At 45.9% G+C, this 19,650-nt stretch overlaps 1 protein-coding gene across 2 annotated transcripts in view; it reads right to left on the bottom strand.

Annotated features, from left to right (window-relative positions):
- ADAM9 (ADAM metallopeptidase domain 9) overlaps positions 1 to 19,650 on the bottom strand; it is a 563,447-nt gene that overhangs the window by 158,163 nt on the left and 385,634 nt on the right. For both annotated transcript variants that reach the window (XM_086943740.1, XM_086943741.1), the window contains exon 15: positions 14,594 to 14,699. In XM_086943740.1, the coding sequence (XP_086799866.1) occupies positions 14,594 to 14,699 (106 nt within the window). The remainder of the gene's footprint in view (positions 1 to 14,593; positions 14,700 to 19,650) is intronic.

The raw sequence follows: 19,650 nt of genomic DNA, 5'->3' as shown, positions 1-19,650 counted from the left end.
AGTTGTACATATCACATTTTTTTCACTTTCAGTTTTATGGTTCAATTTCACCTGGGGACACAAAAGCACCATTGTTTTCTTGTTTGTGTATATATCAGTCTGAATTTCTCAATTTTTATAAAAGAATTAATGTTAATACAAGCAAAAGTCTGCAAGGCCTTCTTTCTTTCGGACATCACCATAAACCATCTTTTGATTGTGCATACTATTATCATTATAGATTAGCTTAACTTTCCGCTGGAACCGCTGTTTCTGTGATATATGACTTACCCTGGTTCCTAGTGAGTAGGGTCCCCCTTGTCCTAGACTTGTATTTAAAGCAGCATGTAAGAAAGGCTTTCCCTCATCCTGGTCTGCATCGTTCATTATATCTATTGTTAAGAAGGGCTTGAGAGATGATCCGCAATGTTATCGTCCGATCTCCCTTTTGGACTCTGCGGTAGAAATCATGGGAAGTGCAGTACATGCCAGATTGTCAACTTGGCTAGATAATTCTAAAGTAATTACAGACCACCAATATGGATTTAGGCAGGGGAGAGGGACATTAGACTAGTGTATTCATTTTGAGTTGATAATAGGTAAATATTCTAGAGCCAAAGGAGGGAATCTTAACTTGGCCTTTATGGATCTTACCTAGGCATTTGACTGGGTAAGTAGATCCAAGTTATGTCCTTTGCGTATCAAGATGGGCCTTGAACATGATTTAGTGGCCTTCATACACAATCTTCACTCCAACCTCTCGGCTGCTGTAAGGTATAAGGATGATGTAGGCTTGTCTGCTTCATGGGCTATCGTAAGACTAGTGAGACGGGTGCATTCTGGCACCCCTATTATTTACCCTGTATATTAATCAATTAGGTGCTGCATTAACAGCTGTGTGTAGGGACATAATCAGGGCAGGTTATAAATGAATACCCGCATTACTGTATGCAGATGATGCAGTTTTGATTGAGAGAACTCCAGTGGGCCTGCAGCGGTTATTGGACGCTCGTTGGCGTTATGGATTCATTGGATCTCTCAATTAATTATGCCAAGTCGCACAGAATTGCGATTGGCTCCAGAAGTTGATAAGAACATTTTTTATGGGAAGGGGTAAAATTGACTAGAGTAGCCACCTTTCCGTACCTGGGTGTACTTTTTGATGACCTGGGGTCTTGGTAATCGCAAAAGATTTTGAAAAAGAACACTCTTGTTAGGGCAGTAAACATTTTGCCAAGAGATTACGCGCCAAGCTAGTTCAGGCATTGGTCAAGGTGTACCCAAAAAAATGTATCTCGAGGGCAAGCTATGGATGAGATGTGTGGGGTATAAAGATGCCAGGGAGCTTCAAGTTATAGAAAATAAATTGTTGATAAGTCTTCTGGCTGTCCCCGCGAGGAGTACTCCTGTCATGTTACATTTCAGATCATATTGCACTGGCTCAGAATCTGTGTGATTTCCGCACTCTGACTAAATCAGTTAGTGATCGACGATTGTAGATCACATGAGGGTGTGCTTTGTATCCCTTGGCTCAGATATGTGAAGAATATGTTGGAGAAAGTAGGCAGGCCTGAGCTTTTTGATAACCCCAAAACCTTGAGGGAAAAGGATCTATGGGGGCTAAAGAGCTCGCTTCTCTCATTTAGGATGGAAAGAGAGGGGAGGGAGCTCGCTCAACCCCAAGACCACACGCTTAGCAAGTGAGCCGATATCTATTTGTTACTAGTTGCCATCGTTTTTTACTGACAAGGTTTAGGCTCAACCTAATATTCTGGATTTTAGCTGTCCCTAAAGGTTTTCATAAAATTGTGAAGTTGAGACCATGACCCTGTGATAATTTCTCCCAGCAAGATATCTTGCACTTCATGTTTTTTGTGTGATCTGTATCAGACGCTGAGGCAGCACTTTATTGTGCCCTTGGTAAAAGGTATGCAATTTGTGCAAGCAAACCCAGCATTGATTTATTTCCACGTGCTTTCTTTTATGCAGGTTTGCTCTGGTCTTGCAAGCGTTCTGGCGGGTGCCCTCAGACTCCGGGAAAATTATTTAGTTATTGGGGTGTTCTTATACATTAAGTTGGTAATCACTTTCCTGCTGAAAATGATGATATATTGGGTTTTAATGGAGTTATTTTAAACATATTTATGTGTATGTATTTATTTTATTTTTAATATCAAACATGTTTTTTAATATGCACTGTATATGTTTTAAGGGATTTGACAAACTTTGTATGGTTTTAAATCATTAAATAAAGTGTATTTGACTGAATGACTGACTGTCCCAACACAAAAATAAAGTGGTTCACACCAGCATTGGGCTAATGAGAAGCCTTAGAAAAATCTTTAAGTGGATTCCTCTCGCTTCTCGGAAACCGCCTTGATTATGGAAACGCACTATTGGCTGATGTGAACGAAGGTCTCTTAACTAAACTTCAGACCCTGCAAAACTCTGCCGCAAGGTTGATTCTTGACCTCCCTCCCCGCACCCCCTCTGCTCCGTGCCTCAGGACTCTCCACTGGCTCCCAATAAGAAAACGCATCAAATTTAAGAGCTGCTGCCTGGTGCATAAGTCCATTAATGGACAGGGACCAAAGTACCTTCAGAGAAAGCTCCAGGGGTACTGCCCGGGAAGGACTCTACGTTCATCAAATAAACACCTTTTAAAAGTCCCAAAGGTCAGGACTGTCAGAAATGGGGATAGAAGTTTCTATAAAAATAGGCCCCACCACTTGGAATTCGTTACCACTATCTATTAGAACTGACCCGAACCACAAAACCGTCCGCAAGAATCTTAAAACCTGGCTCTTTTAAATCTGTTAACTGCCCCCTGTGTCTCTATCTTTAGCTTCAGCAAGCGCTCTGAGACCGAACGGTGACATATGCGCTATAGAAAAAGAAATACATAAGCATACATAAACTGACTGGCTGACCTGACCAGCGTGGCCAATTGGATGAAAGAAAACTGCCTCAAACTCAACACCGACAAAATTGAAAAGCTGATCTTCAGGAATAAGAGCTCACACTGGGACTCCACCTGGTGGCCCTCTGATCTTGGACCTACACCCGCCCCGACCACCTATGCTAGGAACCTAGGCCTTATACTGGACTCCAACCTCACCATGAAGGCCCAGGTCAACAGCGTCACCTCCTCGTGCTTTGTGACACAAAATCTTCAAGTGGCTCTCACTGGACACCAGACCTACCATCAAGCAGGCACTAACACAAGCAAACTGGACTACAGCAACGCTCTGTACGCTGGCATTCCAATTCATCTCCTTCACAGACTTCAAACCATCCAAAACGCCGCCATTAGACTCGTCCTCAGCCTCCTGCGCTGAACCTACATCACACCATTCCTCCGAGAGCTCCACTGGCTCCCCATACAGAAGCACTATGAGTTGAAACTTCTCACACATGCATTCAACTCACTACACAGCATGGGACCAGCATACCTCAATCACCGCTTCACTTCCACCAACCCACCAGACAACTTTGCTCAGCATTATTCTCTCTTACACACACCCTGCATCCGCAGTAGCAGAACAAGCTGCCAAATCCTGGAACACCCTGTCCCAAAACATCAGGGCCTCGTTCTTACTTCTTGAATTTCGCAAGAAGCTGAAGACCTGCTATGCATTTAGTTTTTCTGTAGGGCAATCGGAATGCCTGTATTCAGGCCCAGCCTCACCACACGCATACACTCATGTACTCAGCTCTTGGATACCCTCACTGGTGACAAGCAGCGCTCTACAAATCCACCTTACAATACATTTCATGGTGCGCTCTTGACTGTAAATCAATGTTTTTTGGTTGTGTTTATTATAAATGGCAATTAAACATTTTATTAAAAAGTATTAAGTCCAACCACAGTCAATTAGTCACAGTAGAGTGGAACGTAGCTGCAATTTGAGGCCAGCTGCTATGGAGCACTGGTTTGCTACAGAAACCAGGTTTGACCTGGTCAGAAGTTTTTCTTACCAACTTATTCTCTGAAATATAAGTCCAAAATCTTCGGTGGGGCAAGGCAGCAGGTTGCAGTCGAGAAGAGCTCCACAGGAATGGACAGCCGTCAGACAAGGTCCTGGTGTAACTTTGACTTTTGTTGGGTAATATCGGAGCGGGAGAAATTTGAATTTTGCACCAGATATTTTTGCAATCTTGGCCCGGTAATGATTTCTATGTTTGCATGAACTCACGTTTTTGGATCACAGATTCCATCAGCAGGGCAAAGCTGCAGACTGTAGCCAGAGATGGCTCCACAAGGCTGTATACCTTTTCGCCAAGGTCCCACTGACTCAGTTATGCTGCTGCAGAAATTCTCAGAGTGGAAGAATCTTACTCCCAGCAGCATAACATCTTCGTCAGATTGGCATGGCAAGTTTGCCCTGGTTCTCCAGAGGTCTTTGGAGCCAAACAATCTCTACATCGCAGGTTTCTTGGAATGTTAGGAGGAGTATACTTTGACACAGCCTAGGATTCCAGGACCTCAGAAACAGCACTTGAGGATCAAGACTTAATCCAGCAGAGGCCAGTAGCATGGTCCAGTTGGAACTGGTCAGCTGGGCAGTTGCAGGAAAGGCGTCCTGTAGCTTGTTGCATCACTATAGCTTAAATAAGAGGTCAGCCTTATGACCCTCGGAGTCCACTTATGTGTCCTAGATACAACAGGAAATGGAGGCCCAGTCCCTCAGGGCTCTTCTCAGATCTGAGACAAAAAGTTTATCCCTCTTCTGATTTTCCACAGACCCAGTAGTGTTTTGAGGAGGGAACTGGCGATGCCACATTTATGTCTGGCACCTACATGTGAGGGGGTGGGTGAGTCATAGCTTGCACTAACAATGGGGTATAAGTTCCCTCGGGTAACCCTATCCACTTTTGCAGCATCCTGTGTGCTCTTTAACAAGCATTGAATCAGTTTTCCTCTTTTCCTAAATCCAAGATAATAAAACTCTTTACCCCCTTTATGAAGATCTGTGACCAACCCCAGAGGTGAGCTCAGGGACGTGAGCAATCCCTTTTCTATGAACACTCCAAACCAGTTCTTGGGGCAGCTTCTTGCCCACTGGGATTGGAGCCTGACTGGCCAGGGGGGGGAAAAGAGGTCTGTGGAGGTGTCAACTGACATCTGGTTGTAACAGCAAAGATCCCTTTGAAGATAATTAAGTTCTTGGCCACCACGCCAAATAGAAATCCTGCCAGAGGAATATTAACACCTTCCCATAACCAAGCCTTTGTCTCCTGTTCTGGGTGCAGTTTTCACACCTCATTCAGGATTAAGCACTCAGAAAGCTGCAGCATATGGCACAACGGGTGCTGCAGCCCACTAGTGGCATTTAACTTACCGGCTCTGGGTGCATTGTGTACCATATACTAGGGACTTATAGGTAAGTTAAACAGGCCATTTAGAGATATACCAATTTCATCATGTAAAAATGAGAAGCACGTGCACATTATGACTGGTTAGCAAGGGTAAAGTGCACTGAGTTCTCCAGCTAACAAAAACAGTTGGGGCAAAAATCTATATGTACACCATGTAGGTAATTTCCTACAGTTACCTACAGGTTTCCTATTCTTGCACTGTGTGAGAGTCACACTGTTCATCAATCACGCAAGATTCCCAGTGTCTTCTTGTCATGTACAGAAGTAAAGTCATGAAGTTAACAATGTAATCACCTCCTAACAACAATATGAGACCTGATAGAGGATATAATGGTGGCAAGCATTTATATGCTTGCACCATGGTTCAGGTAGATTTGGAAGGGAGGAGGAAAAAGTAAATATGTGTAATGGTGATTTATTTCAAGGAAACCGGGAGCTATAGATCATTGACTTGCCGCCTGCTTCATGCCCATATTTATAGTCTTGGTTAATGTTCCATGCTTGTGTCCCGTGGTGTCCAAAATGACAGAACAACTAAAAACATGAGGTTACTCATGGACTGCATGAACATGCTATAGCAAATGCTAATTCCTATGGCAACATTATGTGATGGTTCGTAAGGTTAAATGGGTGAGCCGGTGGACCAAATATTTCTCGGGAATTTGAATTATTAATTTTAGGCAACCTTGCCTACCAGGTGATTTTATTCAACAATCCAATGAAGATCTATTACGGCCAAGGCGGAAAAGTTGTTAACTTTGCGGAGTTTGTTTTTACAGACATCTCAAACCACTTATTAGGAAACCAACTTCTCCTTCACACTTCTCACATTCCCTGGCTCCTGATATTTTTTTCTGGCTAATTGGTTTTCAATCTTTTCATATTTAGTAGAGAATGACTGACAGGAGTGAACAGTACTAAGTCTGAATACAGTTACATTCCTATCTCTGGTGGACCCACCTGGCCAAGTTAGCACTACTTTTAATATTGAAAATAGCTGGTGTAATGGTAGTGGTAAATTATTGTTTGAAAGATAAGGTGGAATATATGTATGATATAGTCCTGATCAAGAAACATGGGTAGTCAATGATGTTTTTTTTTGTGATGGTTATATTAGTTTCAAAGCTCATGCCCTCCCTTCAGTGTAAGGACGGGACAGTGGGGCCATAACATCCTAGTTCAAGGTTTCACTTCAATGTACAATCACACTGATTAGTACCAATTGTAGGCTTATTAAGGAATTTTATCTTGAGTGGTACCATCATTTAAGTCTGGTTTTAGTTAATGTTTATAATGATGGTTTTTCAATTAGGAACCATGTTAACTATTGTCTTCTTCTTGACCTGGTGGGAAAATTAGTACTCGAGCAAAGGAAAGGGTTTTAACTTATTGCTAGCAGGGGATTTTAATGCAAAGTTGGGAGGCATGCCAATTTCATTAATATCTAATCCTTTTAATGTATAGGAGAAGTACCGAAGCACACATCAAAATCCAGTATGAATGATTTGCAGGCCCAATTATGCATTCAGATGTAAGGGTGTAAAAGTTGTTTTTATTCTTCAATTTTCTCAAAAATCCTTGTTCATGTGACACAACATCAACAGAAACAGCAGCCGACGCATGTTTGATCACATAGACTATTTCATGGCTGTAATTCTGTTTTAAGTTGTACTCCCATTGTGAGTGCACCGGACTGAGCACATGTAATATATGCACTGTTGGATTTTTATATTATTACAGATTTTGGCTTTATTGACTTTGAATACTGTGCTATATTGGCACACATCTTAACAGAATTACAGCCCTGAAAAGGTCTATGTGTCGAAACATGTGTAGGCTGCAGTTTCTTTTAATGTTGCGGCACATGAACAAGGTTTCTGGAGAAAACTGACTAAAAACAACTTTTTCAGCCTTACGTCTGAATACATCATTAGGCTTGCAAACAGGGGTGTAGCTTCGTGAGGGGCGGGGAGTGTTACACCCCCCTTAAAAATATATTCTGTACTAAATAGTTGGGTACAAGTGCTTTCAGTTGGGTATGGTGAGGTGTCTGTTGCACTTCACCTGAGATTTTCACACGCACACAGACAAAAACACACACACACACACACTCTCTTGTCTCTGTTTTGAAGGTCTTAAAAAATGCTGGTTAAGTTTGAAAAATATTGTGTTTTAAGTACTCTTAACACACTGCCCCTTCAGCCCCCTCATGCCCTGCTTCTCATATAAGGAATTTTCACAAGACACTCCAGCGTGGTTGTTGGGAAATCTGAAGTTCACACCTCACTTACAAATCATTCATACTAGTTTTTTGTGTGTGCTTCGGTACTTCTCCTCTACAAGTTTACCATTCTGGGACTCCGCTACAGGCCGGAACCATCACCGTTGGTGGCAGGGTGATTGCACCATGAAAGCACCAATTTCTGGCCCGCCTAACAGTTGCGGAATACTGTATCCCCTTACTCTGGCCACATTTGGATGTGCGAACATAGTATAGCCTTCAATACTTATATCGGCTATAGGGACCAAAAGGGTTCTTGGTTACTAATCATGATCTTTGCAATGTTTTATGGCTGGAGGTAAAATATTTCCCATAACAATATTTATGAGAAGAGGATACTGTATGACCATTTACCACATTTTTGAAACAGGGGATCTGATAAACTTAATATCTGATCAGTCAACACATACAAGCATATATAGTGGCCATAATCCATTATCAATGTATTTGGCCTTCCCTATTGGAAGAAAAAAGGTAATAATGGGACTGCACTGAACTTGGTGCTAAAGACAAAGGGTGACTATTGACTTGAAAAACTGCCAATATGGATCTGATATTCTATATGCTGATTAATGACAATCGGGGCCCTATAAAGATGTGTCCTGCACTTGTTGCAGAACCCTGTCTTTGTTGCTGAACCCTGCTTTTGAAACTGAGAGGGACTTGTAGAGAAAGTGAAGTTTCTTGGTGTGTTGGCTTCTATAGATGCGCCAATAAATGCCTTTGCAATTCCTTAAAGTCCTCGCTCAGAAATAGGGAAGAGGTATCGCCCTGTAGGAAGGAATAAAAATTGCCATTATAAAAAGGAAATACGATCTGTAGGCTGAAACCTGGTATATGTGTAATGGCTTTGTGAGCTAAAAGACACCAAGGTGTTCTGGCACATCGCTAATTAAAACGATTTTGCCAGAACGCCATAGAAGCCCTTGGGCTCTAATATTGGCCCCATAGAATGGGTAACCCGTTTTGTAAGGATCTATAGTCCTTACTAAGAAAGGGAGAGATATGCCATTAGTTAAAATAAAAACAGGACTGTACCCACCCTCCTCTATGCGGACGTTGCTGTCCTTTTAGCAAGAACCTCAAATGAAATTCAGAGACCTTTCTACTCTATTGTTGATCACATGAACGAGCTGAACTTGGAAACTATCCGCTTGAAAACTTTCATTATGGGAATCAGACCAAAAACTGTGAAAACTAGTTGTCGTTCAATCAAATGGAAACAATTTGAAAGGTTATTTCAGTCCCCTTATTTAGGGGTAACTTTCAATCATTCAAACACTTGGGCTTTATGCATTATGTCAAGGGTGGCGTGCCTCAGATAAAAAAACGAGCATCTACTTACCCAACATCTAGAGTAAAGAGAGTCATCTGACCTCAGTGCTAGGCACAGCGACCCAAGCATAATCACGGGGGCTGCCCTTACAAGGCCTTCGAATCCTGCCAAGCCAACAAAAGACGCAGTGAGCGGCAGTTGGAATAGTGAAATTTAGCTTTTCCTATGGCTGCTGAAGAGAGCGCAATACAGCGCTGCCATCTTCCTAAAACCACTATCTGCTTTCAATGTTGCCATGAAGCAGAATATTGGCCTGGGGTGCTCTTCCATTTGAGGTGAGGAGCATCGCCTCACAAGCCCCAGATGTAAAAAATAAAATGGTAATAAAGTTTATTTATTACCATTTTATTTTTCAGCAACTGAACTACATATCAGTACGGGGACCAGTGCTGCTGAGTGGCAGCAGCATGGAGCTGTGTGCTTTACCATGCACATGTCTCTTTGGCTGGCCAACTTGGGACATCCATCCAGAAATGCGTCTTAGACAGCTGGGTTTGAGAAAGAGCAGGCCTCCAGTGCGTGCTCTTAGGAGCGCTGAAAGCGTCTGCTCTATCCAATCCTGGTGCTGCTCTCATGCATGCTCATGCAGTTTCTCCACAGCTTCCACAAGACACCCGAGGGAGGAGGAAGTCATGCTGCAATTTTGAAAGGTAAGCCTTTTTTTTGTGACGCCTCTCGACCCTCCACCCTCCGTACATGCCAGCCACCACTGATGCTGGCGCTAGATGGACTGTCTAGAGTGAAGCTTTAGAAGATTCCATTGATGCGATGGAAGAAGCAGATTAAAAAAAGGTCAGCAAATATCTCAAAAACTTGGCAGGTGTCAGAGTGAAGGAAGTGATAAAGAAAATACCAAGAGGCGAAGAAACTTCATACCACCAAATTAAAGAAGTGCTGAACACCAAAATCAATTTGATGCAGAACATTGATTATGAAAGTTACATCTTCAGTAGGAGAGACAGAGAGATGGTGAAACAATGGACGAATTTGCTGAAAGATTTCAAATGCTCATCAAAGACTGAGTTCAACTAATTCAATGATGAAGAAGCCATTCGTCTCAGAGTCATAGAGGGGTGAGGATAAAAAGGCTGTCTTGGGATGCTGTACCACTTTGTCTGAAAAAAATGTTTTATAAGGTGGCTGCACTGAAAGCACTTCGAGTACTCATGGGAAAAAATGAAGTATTACAACCAAAAACATAGTCTTCAATGGAAGACATAGTGGAGAGCTGTGCATGGATTTGAATGGCATGCACATAAGTGAAGTGCGGACCAAATTAGGATCCCACTATGGCATCACAAAGGGTTTCGCAAGAAACACATGAGTTAAACCATTTAGAAACCTCAACACAGATAAGTTTAACAAGGATGGCTGGTCTGGTAAAGGTAAAAAGGCAGAAAGAGGCAATAAATAATCTTTAACTGTGCCCACTGCAAGTCCTTTCTGAGATAAAACAAAATTATGAGATCTGACAGCTTAGCCTTACTCTATCTCGAATGCGTCTCAGAGAGAGAGCGTTCTTAACTCTAACACACAAACGATTAGACATTGCCCATTCTTGATGGTGGTGAAAAGATCTAGCTAGAGTCCTCTTCACTGCTGGAAGATGCCCTCACCATCTCAGAGTGTATCCACCACTCATGATCCGCGAGGCGCTGCCAGCTAAGCTTGTCAAGCACTACCATGAAAATACCCTAGCGCTGGAGTCACTTTTCAGAGATTAAGTGACTTATGGTACACGACCCAGGACTCCACCCCACGCTGCCTGTTGCAGTACCACATGACCGTAGTATTGCTCGTGACCACCTTTACCAGCCTCCCTTTGATGGACAGCAGATAAGGCTTTAGTGCCAAGTGAATGGAGGCAACTCCAACCGGTTGATGGGGAGACAGGTTTCCACCAGAGACCACAGTCATCTGATATTGACCTCTCCCAAATCACTTCCACCATCCCTGTATTGATACATCTGTCACCACTGTCAGCTGTGGGTGGGGCAGTCTGCCACCCGTTCAACTGTGGTTGAGCCACCACAGCATGTCTTTTATAGTCTCCTTTGAAATCTGCATGGAATACAATAAGTTTCCTGGTGCTGGGCCCACTCAGACTTCAGGTTCCACTGCAGAGCCTGCATATGCCATCTGGCATAGTCAACAATAGGATGTCAAGGGGCCCAGAAGCCTCAAAGCCAGTCTCACCAAGAAATAGGACTGAGGCTGAAATATCGGGTACATAGTCCAAATGTTCTGGACACGTTGAGGTGAGGGAAGGCCAAAATCTGCTCCATATCCAGCATGGCTCCAATGAAAGTAAGTCTCTGCGAAGGAGTTAAGTCTGACTGACACATTGATCGTAAACCAGAAGATTCGCTGTCCTCTGGAGGTGGTCAATGGCTGACTGTGGTGAGCCCGCCTTCAACATCCATTCGACGAGTTAGGGAAAACTGCGACTCCCCCAACCCTCAAAGGATTGCTGCGACTAACGTAAACACCAGAGGAGAACTGGTGAGGTCAGAGTGGAGCATGGCAAATTGAAAATACTCCTGGCCTACCTTTAAATGCAAGTAGTGTCTGTAAGGCTGGCGGAAGGGTAATTATAATTAAGCGTCCTGTACGTCTAAAGCCATCATCCCATCACATGGATCCATCTGGGAAGAAAGAACCTGGGCCAGCGTGGTCATCTTGAATTTTTCATTCAACAAGAAGGCATTCAGAGGGTGGAGATCTAAAAGAGGATGAACGCCTCCGTCATTCTTCTGAACTAGGAAATAACAGGAGTAACAGCTGGTCTCTATCTTCATGCCTGTTTTGGACAAAGAAGCCTGCTCGTCTTAGACGAAGATGGAAAAGAGCTTTTCTGAGAGATGTTTTGATGTGGGTAGAGGATGCAGCAGGTCGAAAAGGAATGGCAGGGCAAGGTTTAGTTGGACGATCTGGAGGACCCACGTGTGGTTTTGTGTTGCTAAGGACAAACTAAAGTGGCTTCTATGGGGATTCTGCCAGGGCGGGAGACTGGAGATTTCACTACCACTTATGGTCTGGGCGTTGTGTCTTTGATCCCTGCCCCAGAAAGGAATTGGGTGCCGGTTTCTGGGGTCAGTGGGCCTTGGTGTGGCAACCTTCTGGAGTACCTTTGAAAAGGGCAAAACTGTTGAAAACACGGTCTTTCAGGGATAGAAAGGCCTAGGGGAATGTGCTGTGGCCCAGCTTCCTTGAAGGCGGTCCAATGACGAATCCGCCGTCTCGTGACACAAATGAGACCCACCTAACAGCATGTCCATTAAAGAGACTTGCACGTCTCCAGACAAGCTATGGATCTCATCCAAGCATTTATCGGAATTACCAAACTAGTGCCAACTGCTTAGCTGAAGCAGTCAGTAGAGTCCAGAGTAGATGATGTACTATGCGGAATCTTGATCATTCTGGATGATTTGAGCCAACTTGACCAAATATTACTCGGTGACTTGACAAGGTCTCACCAACCATGTTTCATAAAGCATGGATATATTACCCCAGCAATCAGCTGGCACTGACTAACAAGAAGGCTAGGTTGGTCGCGGAAAACATCTGCTTTCTGAATGTCTCCAGACATTTCAACTCAGTCAGGAAGAGTTGTTGGTAAAGAGTTGGGGTTCATCCTATTGTGGAAGCCTGAACCACCAAATTCTCTGGTGCAGACTGCGGAGTCAAAAATATCAAAGTTGCCTGCCGCTGCTGTGTGGAATCTGGCAACCTATCTGGTCGCTGGTGGACAGAAACAGGGCTTAGACCATGAGCTGATAAGGTTGTGAACTGATTAAATGCAGAGTAAAGGTTTTGACACAGTTTCTACTGGTTGCAAAACTCCTATTACATTGTTGATTTTAAACAGTTGGCAGTAGTAAGTCCAAAATCTCTGCGTCACATCAAAATACTACATCAAAGGAGATACTTTCTTCTGTGGTGGTCCGGGGGCTTCTGTCAGGATCTGAACTGAAAAGTTATAGGAGCCCTTGGGTGTGGCTCCGAGATAAAGGCATAATTCGGTCTGAGTCTGAATGAACAGGGGCATGGTGCATCTGTATGGTACTGAGGTGGGACCTCAGCTCGGGCAGGATGGATTTGGCTAAGAGTTAGAGAAGACTATAGGAAGGAATTCAACCTCTGGCACAGACTGGGCTGGTGCCGAAGACAATGTTGCAGAGATTGGCGTGGATTTTGGTGTCGGAATAGCATCTGCTATGGAATCGAAGCATCAATGGCATTGAGGATGGTTCTGGAGGCACAGACAGCACCCAGGGAGGACAATCTGATGCTGGCCTGTCTGGAGGCCTCTGCGGATCCTTGGAGAACAAAGGCACACCAGAAAGAGAATCAAAAGCCTGGCAAAAAGTCAAAACATAGCCTTTCTAAAGGTCTTGTCACCAATGGATCCAGAAACTCAGGGTGCTTTGAGTTCAGTTGTGGAATCAGCTCTTTAGCGAGGGACCAACAGCGAGACTGGAGGCATCCCGACATCCTCACAATTTGTCAGTCTGGTGGAGTTTGGAAGAATCCTTCTTGGTCTTCTTGTGTTTCCACTTTCATTTCAACTTACAGGAAGATTTGAATCTCGATGAAGACCTGTTGCTTGGAATGGGTCTGCTCCCTCGAACTCGAGTGGGAATTCTGAGCCTTCTTATGGTGTTCGGCAACGTACAGCTTTGTGTTCCCGGATCGCCTTTAGGTTCATAAGGGCACACTCAGTGCTTTACTTGGTGTTGTGCACAATGAAGTATGTTCAGTGTGAATCTTTCATTTCGTGGCATATTCACAGGCACGTTCATTACTTACCTAAAAAATTAAATCCCCCGTACCACCTAAATCAGGCTTCTCCAACGAGTCGCTCGTAAGAAACTGGTAGCTCTCCAGCTATCTGTAAGTAGCTCTCCTGTGTATAGCCCAGCCTCATAAATTAGAATTATTTTCTTACATGAATTAATATATATAAACTAAAATTGAATGTGTGTATTTGAGACGCAAATGTGTGCATTTTCAAAACTCATAAGCTGATGTTTGGAGAAAAATGGTTCATTTTCCAAAATATATTCAAAGCTGATATTTGAGTAATAAATTATGCGGTGTTAAGAAGACAAATTACTAATATTATTACTTTGATATCATGGGCAATGCAACTAAGGCTGTTCGGAATTACCCATGTAGAGGCATTCCAAACTGGCAAAAACATTTTTACGTTACTGCTGATAACCCTACCTGATGTACTGAGGTGATGAATGCTAGTAATGTTGTATATTGTGGCCAGAAATGTAATCTTGGCTGATGTGGACACTATTATAACACTAATAATAATAGTAGCTCTGGATGGTTTCCATTGAACAAAAGTAGATCTTAATATAGAAAAGGTTGGCGAACCCTGAACTATGCATCTGAACAGCAGTAATCTTCAGTAGATGTTTACATTTCCCTTATAAATAAACATTTCATTGTATGAACACAACAGTTTTTAGTACATACAAAATCAGGAATCTCCAAGACTACTTGAATATTAATGCTTAAAAAGGGATCCTGAACAAAGAATCAGATCACTTTACAGTTGCATACTGTCAAAACATGACTTTTTGTTTTGATTTTGCCACATTTACCTGATGTCACATGTCTTGAAACCACTGCCATGAAAGCCACAATGACCAAATCTATCGCCCTTAGAATTCACATCCCTGAAACAAACCTCCGGCGCTGATTTTGCCTCTGCAATATATTAAGAGTAAGCATAATGTCAGCATTATTCTATTAAACACATTTATGCCAGATGTGTACACCACAAACATTTCTATACAGGCATAAAAATCTGGCTTAAGACAGGGAGTTCTCAAAAAATATGAAAGGCCTTAGTTATTACCTTTTGCACATAGTTCATTGGCAATTCAGTTAGCAGAGTTAAGCTAGTAAATATCCATTGTGTTCATTCATTCCACTCTGAATTGTAATAGTTCCTGATATCATCTAATTGGTTGTCTCTATTCTTCTCCTCTTAGATAATTCTAGTGACAAAATAATAATTTTCTTTAACGAACATGTCCAAATTATTTGCAAACAATCTTTAGGTCTGGCACAGAGACCACTTTAACTGTCTTGCCACAGTAACGTAATTAAAAAATATCATAAATAAAATATTTATACATATATAAATATATAGAGGAGCAATGGGTCAGCCTTCTTTATTCATTGGTTTTTTTAGGTTTATAATTTCTTTATTGAATTTTAAGTCTAGTCTAGTTGTATAAAGAAACGCTATAATCTTGCACAATTGGTGCACACAATACAATTAACAAAAACCAACATCCCCCCTAGAAACTACACCCCTAAACCCTACCCCCCAACCCGCCCTCCCCCACCCCTCGCCCCTCCTCCTAATGATATAAGCCTATATATTCTATTGGGGTTCCGCCGGTGACTGTTTTCTAAGCTGTAAAATTCGTAAATACTTGGGGCATGCCAGTACTTTAAATTCGGATGAAAGCATCGTTATAAACGTTTTCCAATCAGTCAATCAGGACACTTCTAAAGCGCACTACATACCAGTGAGGGTCTCAAGGGGCTGGGGGAGGGGGGGGGGTATGCTGCTACTGATCGAAGAGCCAGGTCTTGAGGAGTCTTCTGAAGGCTAGAAGGTCTTGGGTCTGCTGTAGGTTGGTGGGGAGGGTATTCCAGGTCTTGGGGGCGAATTGGGAGAAGGATCTGCCACCGGCGGTCATTCTTCGGTTGCGGGGGACGGTGGCGAGGGCGGTGCCGGCGGAGCGGAGATGTCGGGAAGGGGTGTAGAAGCTGAGTCATCTGCTGAGGTATGCTGGGCCGGTGTTGTGGAGAGCTTTGTGTGCGTGGATGAGGAGCTTGAAGGTTATCCTCTTGCTGATGGGGAGACAGTACAGGTTCCTCATGTGGGGTGTGATGTGGCTGTGAATGTCGAGGATCAGACGTGCCGAGGCGTTCTGAAGGCGTTGCAGTCGTATCAGGAGTTTGGCCGATGTTCCTGCAAAGAGGGCGTTTCTGTAATCCAATCTGCTGGTGACGAGGGCCTGGGTGACTGTTTTTCTAGTTTCGATGGGGATCCTTTTGAAGATCCTGCGGAGCATGCAGAGGGTGTTGAAGCAGGATAAGAAGACGGCGTTGACCTGCTTAGTCATGGAGAGGGTGGATTTGAGGATGATCCCTAGGTTGCCTGCGTGGTCGGTGGGTGTTGGAGCTGTTCCCAGTGCGGTCGGCCACCAGGAGTCGTCCCAGGCCGAAGGGGTGGGTACGCGGATGAGGACCTCCGTCTTGTCTGAGTTCAGCTTCAGCCGGCTGTTCTTCATCCATTCGGCAACGGCCTTCATTCCTTTGTGGAGGTTGGTCTTTGCGGTGTGAGGGTCTTTGATGAAGGAGAGGATCAGCTGGGTGTCGTCGGCGTAGGAGATGATGTTGAGGTTGTGCTGTCTGGCGACGTGGGCAAGGGGTGCCATGTAAATGTTAAACAACGTCGGGCTGAGGGATGAGCCCTGGGGTACACCACAGATGATCTCGGTGGCATTTGAGCAGGAGGGGGGGAGGCGGACGCTCAGAGTTCTGCCAGAGAGGAAGTAGGTGGTCCAGTCCAGGGCCTTCTCTTGGATCCCAGCATTGTAGGGGCGAGTCCGTAGTGTATGGTGGCAGACCGTGTCGAAGGCGGCTGACAGGTCCAGGAGGATGAGGGCCGCTGTGTCTCAGTTGTTAAGCAGGGTCCTGATGTTATCGGTGGCGGCAATGAGGGCGGTTTCGGTGCTGTGATTGCTGCAGAACCCGGACTGGGACGGGTTCAGGATGCGGTTTTCCTCGAGGTAACGGGTCAGTTGTTTGTTGACGATTTTCTCTGTGACCTTTGCCGGGAACAGAAGCTGGGAGATGGGTCGGATGTTTTTGAGGTGCTTGGGGTCCGCCTTGGGTTTCTTGAGTAAGGCATTGATTTCGGCGTGCTTCCAGCTTTCCGGGAAGGTGAGGTGTGGTGAGGGCATGGGTCTAGCGGTGATCCGGAGTGGATGGTGTTCATGATCTGGCTGGTGTCTTTGTCGCTGACCTTGGTCCAGGAAAGCAGGTGGTTGGTGCGGGTGGTGGACGTGAGGGCGATAGGTGTTGGGGGGGGGGTTGTGGTGTTGAAGCTGTCGTGGATGTCACCGATCTTGCGGTGGAAGGAGGTGGCTAGTGAGTCGCACAGGTCTTGTGAAATCGGGATGTCGTCGTTGGAGCTGGGGTTGGAGAGATCCTTCACGATGTTGAAAAGCTCTTTGCTGTTGTGTGCGTTATAATCTAGGCGGTCTTTGAATGAAGCCCTCTTGACGGTTCTGATGAGTTGATGGTGTCTGCGAGTGGCGTTCTTGTGGGCTGCGTGGCTGTCCGGAGTACGTTTGCGGAGCCAGTTCTTCTCCAGTTTTCGGCATGTTCGTTTGGAGGCTTGGAGGTATTCAGTAAACCAGGAAGCCTTCTTGCTGGTGTGGCTGTTGGAGGGTGCCTTGAGCGGGGCAAGGGTGTTGGCGCAGTTGTTGATCCATTGCTGAGGATGCGGGGGCAGTGTCTGGGTCGGTGGGGTCGGCAGTTAGGCTCTGGGCGAGGGTGGTGGTTAGCTGGTCTGCGGTGACATTGCTCCAGCGGCGTTGAGGCATCTACTGGGTGCGGTGGTGCGTGGTGGGCTTCCTGAAGGTAAAGTGGATGCAGTGGTAGTCGGTCCAGTGGGGTTTGGTGGTGTGGGTGGTGACAAGGGGGCTTGCTGTGAAGATGGGGTCAAGCGTGTGGTTGTCCGAGGTTGGCTAGGTTGACGATCAGGGTGGTGGAGTTGGTGTTGTTGTTGTTCTCCAGGTGGAAGTTCAGGTCCCCGAGGAAGATGTAGTCCATGGAGGCGAGGGGGTGTGTGCTTATGAGGTTGGCAATGGAGTCACTGAACTGTGGTTGTGGTCCGGTGGGTCTATAGACGGGGCTTCCTCGGAGGGTGGTGTTCCTGTCGGTGTGAATCTGGAAGTGCATGTGTTCGGCGGTGCCGAGGGTGTCGTCTGTGTTGGTCGAGACTCTGAGAGTGTTCCTGTGGACGATGGTGATTCCTCCTCCAATGCCGTTGGTGCGGTCCTAGCGGGTTATCTTGTAGCCTTCCGGGATGGCTATGGCTAGGTCAGGTGCCGAGGAGGGGTTCAGCCAGGTCTCTGTCAGGAAGGCGACATCTGGGGAGGTAGAGTCGAGGAGGTCCCAGAGTTCGACGGCGTGTTTGCGGGTGGAGCGGTTGTTGAGGAGGATGCATCTGAGGTAGTTGGCTTCTTTTGTTGGTGGTTTGGTGGGCTGGATGCTGGTGAAGCAGCAGGTCCGGCAGGTGAAGGGTCCGTGGGTGCGCTTCGGAGTGGCTCTGTAGCATGTCTGTTCTCGTCCGGGGTTGAGTGCATGGAGGGTGCTGGCATCGTAGCGGAGTCGGGCTACGCGGGGGCCAGGGGTTCATGTGCTGGGCACGGTCCAGGCGCGGACGGGCACAGACGGGCTTGCCTTAGGCGCGCCTTCGGCGCGGCCGCCATCTATATGGAGTAGATGGGGAGTGGGGAGGCCAATGGAGGGCGAGGGGGGTGGGGCTGCAGGGGACACAGCTGCAAGAGCAGGGGAATGGTGGGGGTGGCGAGGGAGTACAGAAGGCAAGAAGGGGGGGGGCAGTGGGGGCCAAAACGGGGTCAGTTGAGGGCACAATAGCAGTAGGAGTCCAAATGTCGAGTACAGTACAAATAGGAGATGCAATAGCACAGATCAAAAGCAGAGACGAAAAAGACCAAATGACGAGCAGGTCCTACAGCGGGCCTCGAACCCTGGCATCAGCGGCAGAGGCTGGCTGGGAGCACTGGTGCGATCAGGTGGAGCTGTGCGGGGAGTGGAGCAACCTGCCTGGAGGCAGGGTTCGGTCGCTCTTACTGTCGCGCAGCGGCCGCCATATATGGGGTGGGTGGGAGGGACGAGCAGCTGGGAGGCGGGAGCAGGGAGGCCAATGGAGGGCGAGGGGGCGGGGCCGCAGGGGACGCAGCGGCGGGAGCCGGAGACGGGTGGCGTGGGAGTACAGAAGGCACGAAGAGGGGGGGCAGTGGAGGCCAAAACGGGGTCAGCTGAGGGCACAATAACAGTAGGAGTCCAAATGACGAGTACAGCGAAAAAAGGAGATGCAATAGCACAGATCAAAAGCAGAGATGAAAAAGACCATATGACGAGCAGGTCCTACAGCGGGCCTCGAACCCTGGCAACAGCGGCAGAGGCTGGCTTGGGGCACTGGCGCGATCAGGTGGAGCTGCACGGGGAGTGGAGCAACCTGCCTGGAGGCAGGGTTAGGTCCAAATATGAGGGAATGATGCACCTTGGTTAGCAAGGGATAAAGAGATGCACTCCATGCCCAAGACATACCATATACGATGCAGCCAACCCGTGTAGGTGGGAAGATGGTTTGTACCCCACAGCGCCAAGATATTTTGACGGGCTGCTCCAAGGGCTAGGTCGATCTTCCGGCCTCTGCGGGATTTTAGATTGAACATGAGATCATTAGGCAGGCACAAGAGCATATAGGCCAGAAAGCGGGGAAGTTGTATATACAAGTATCAACTTCATCGAGGACTTGTTCCCAATAACCAGCTAGGTTTGGACATTCCCATAGTATGTGTGTGAGAGTTCCCTGAGT

The sequence above is a fragment of the Lissotriton vulgaris genome, chromosome 11, assembly GCF_964263255.1.
Source record: "Lissotriton vulgaris chromosome 11, aLisVul1.2, whole genome shotgun sequence".
NCBI classification, from domain to species: Eukaryota; Metazoa; Chordata; class Amphibia; order Caudata; family Salamandridae; genus Lissotriton; species Lissotriton vulgaris.
Note: the sequence above shows the minus strand (reverse complement) of the source record. Positions and strands in the feature narration are given on the sequence as shown.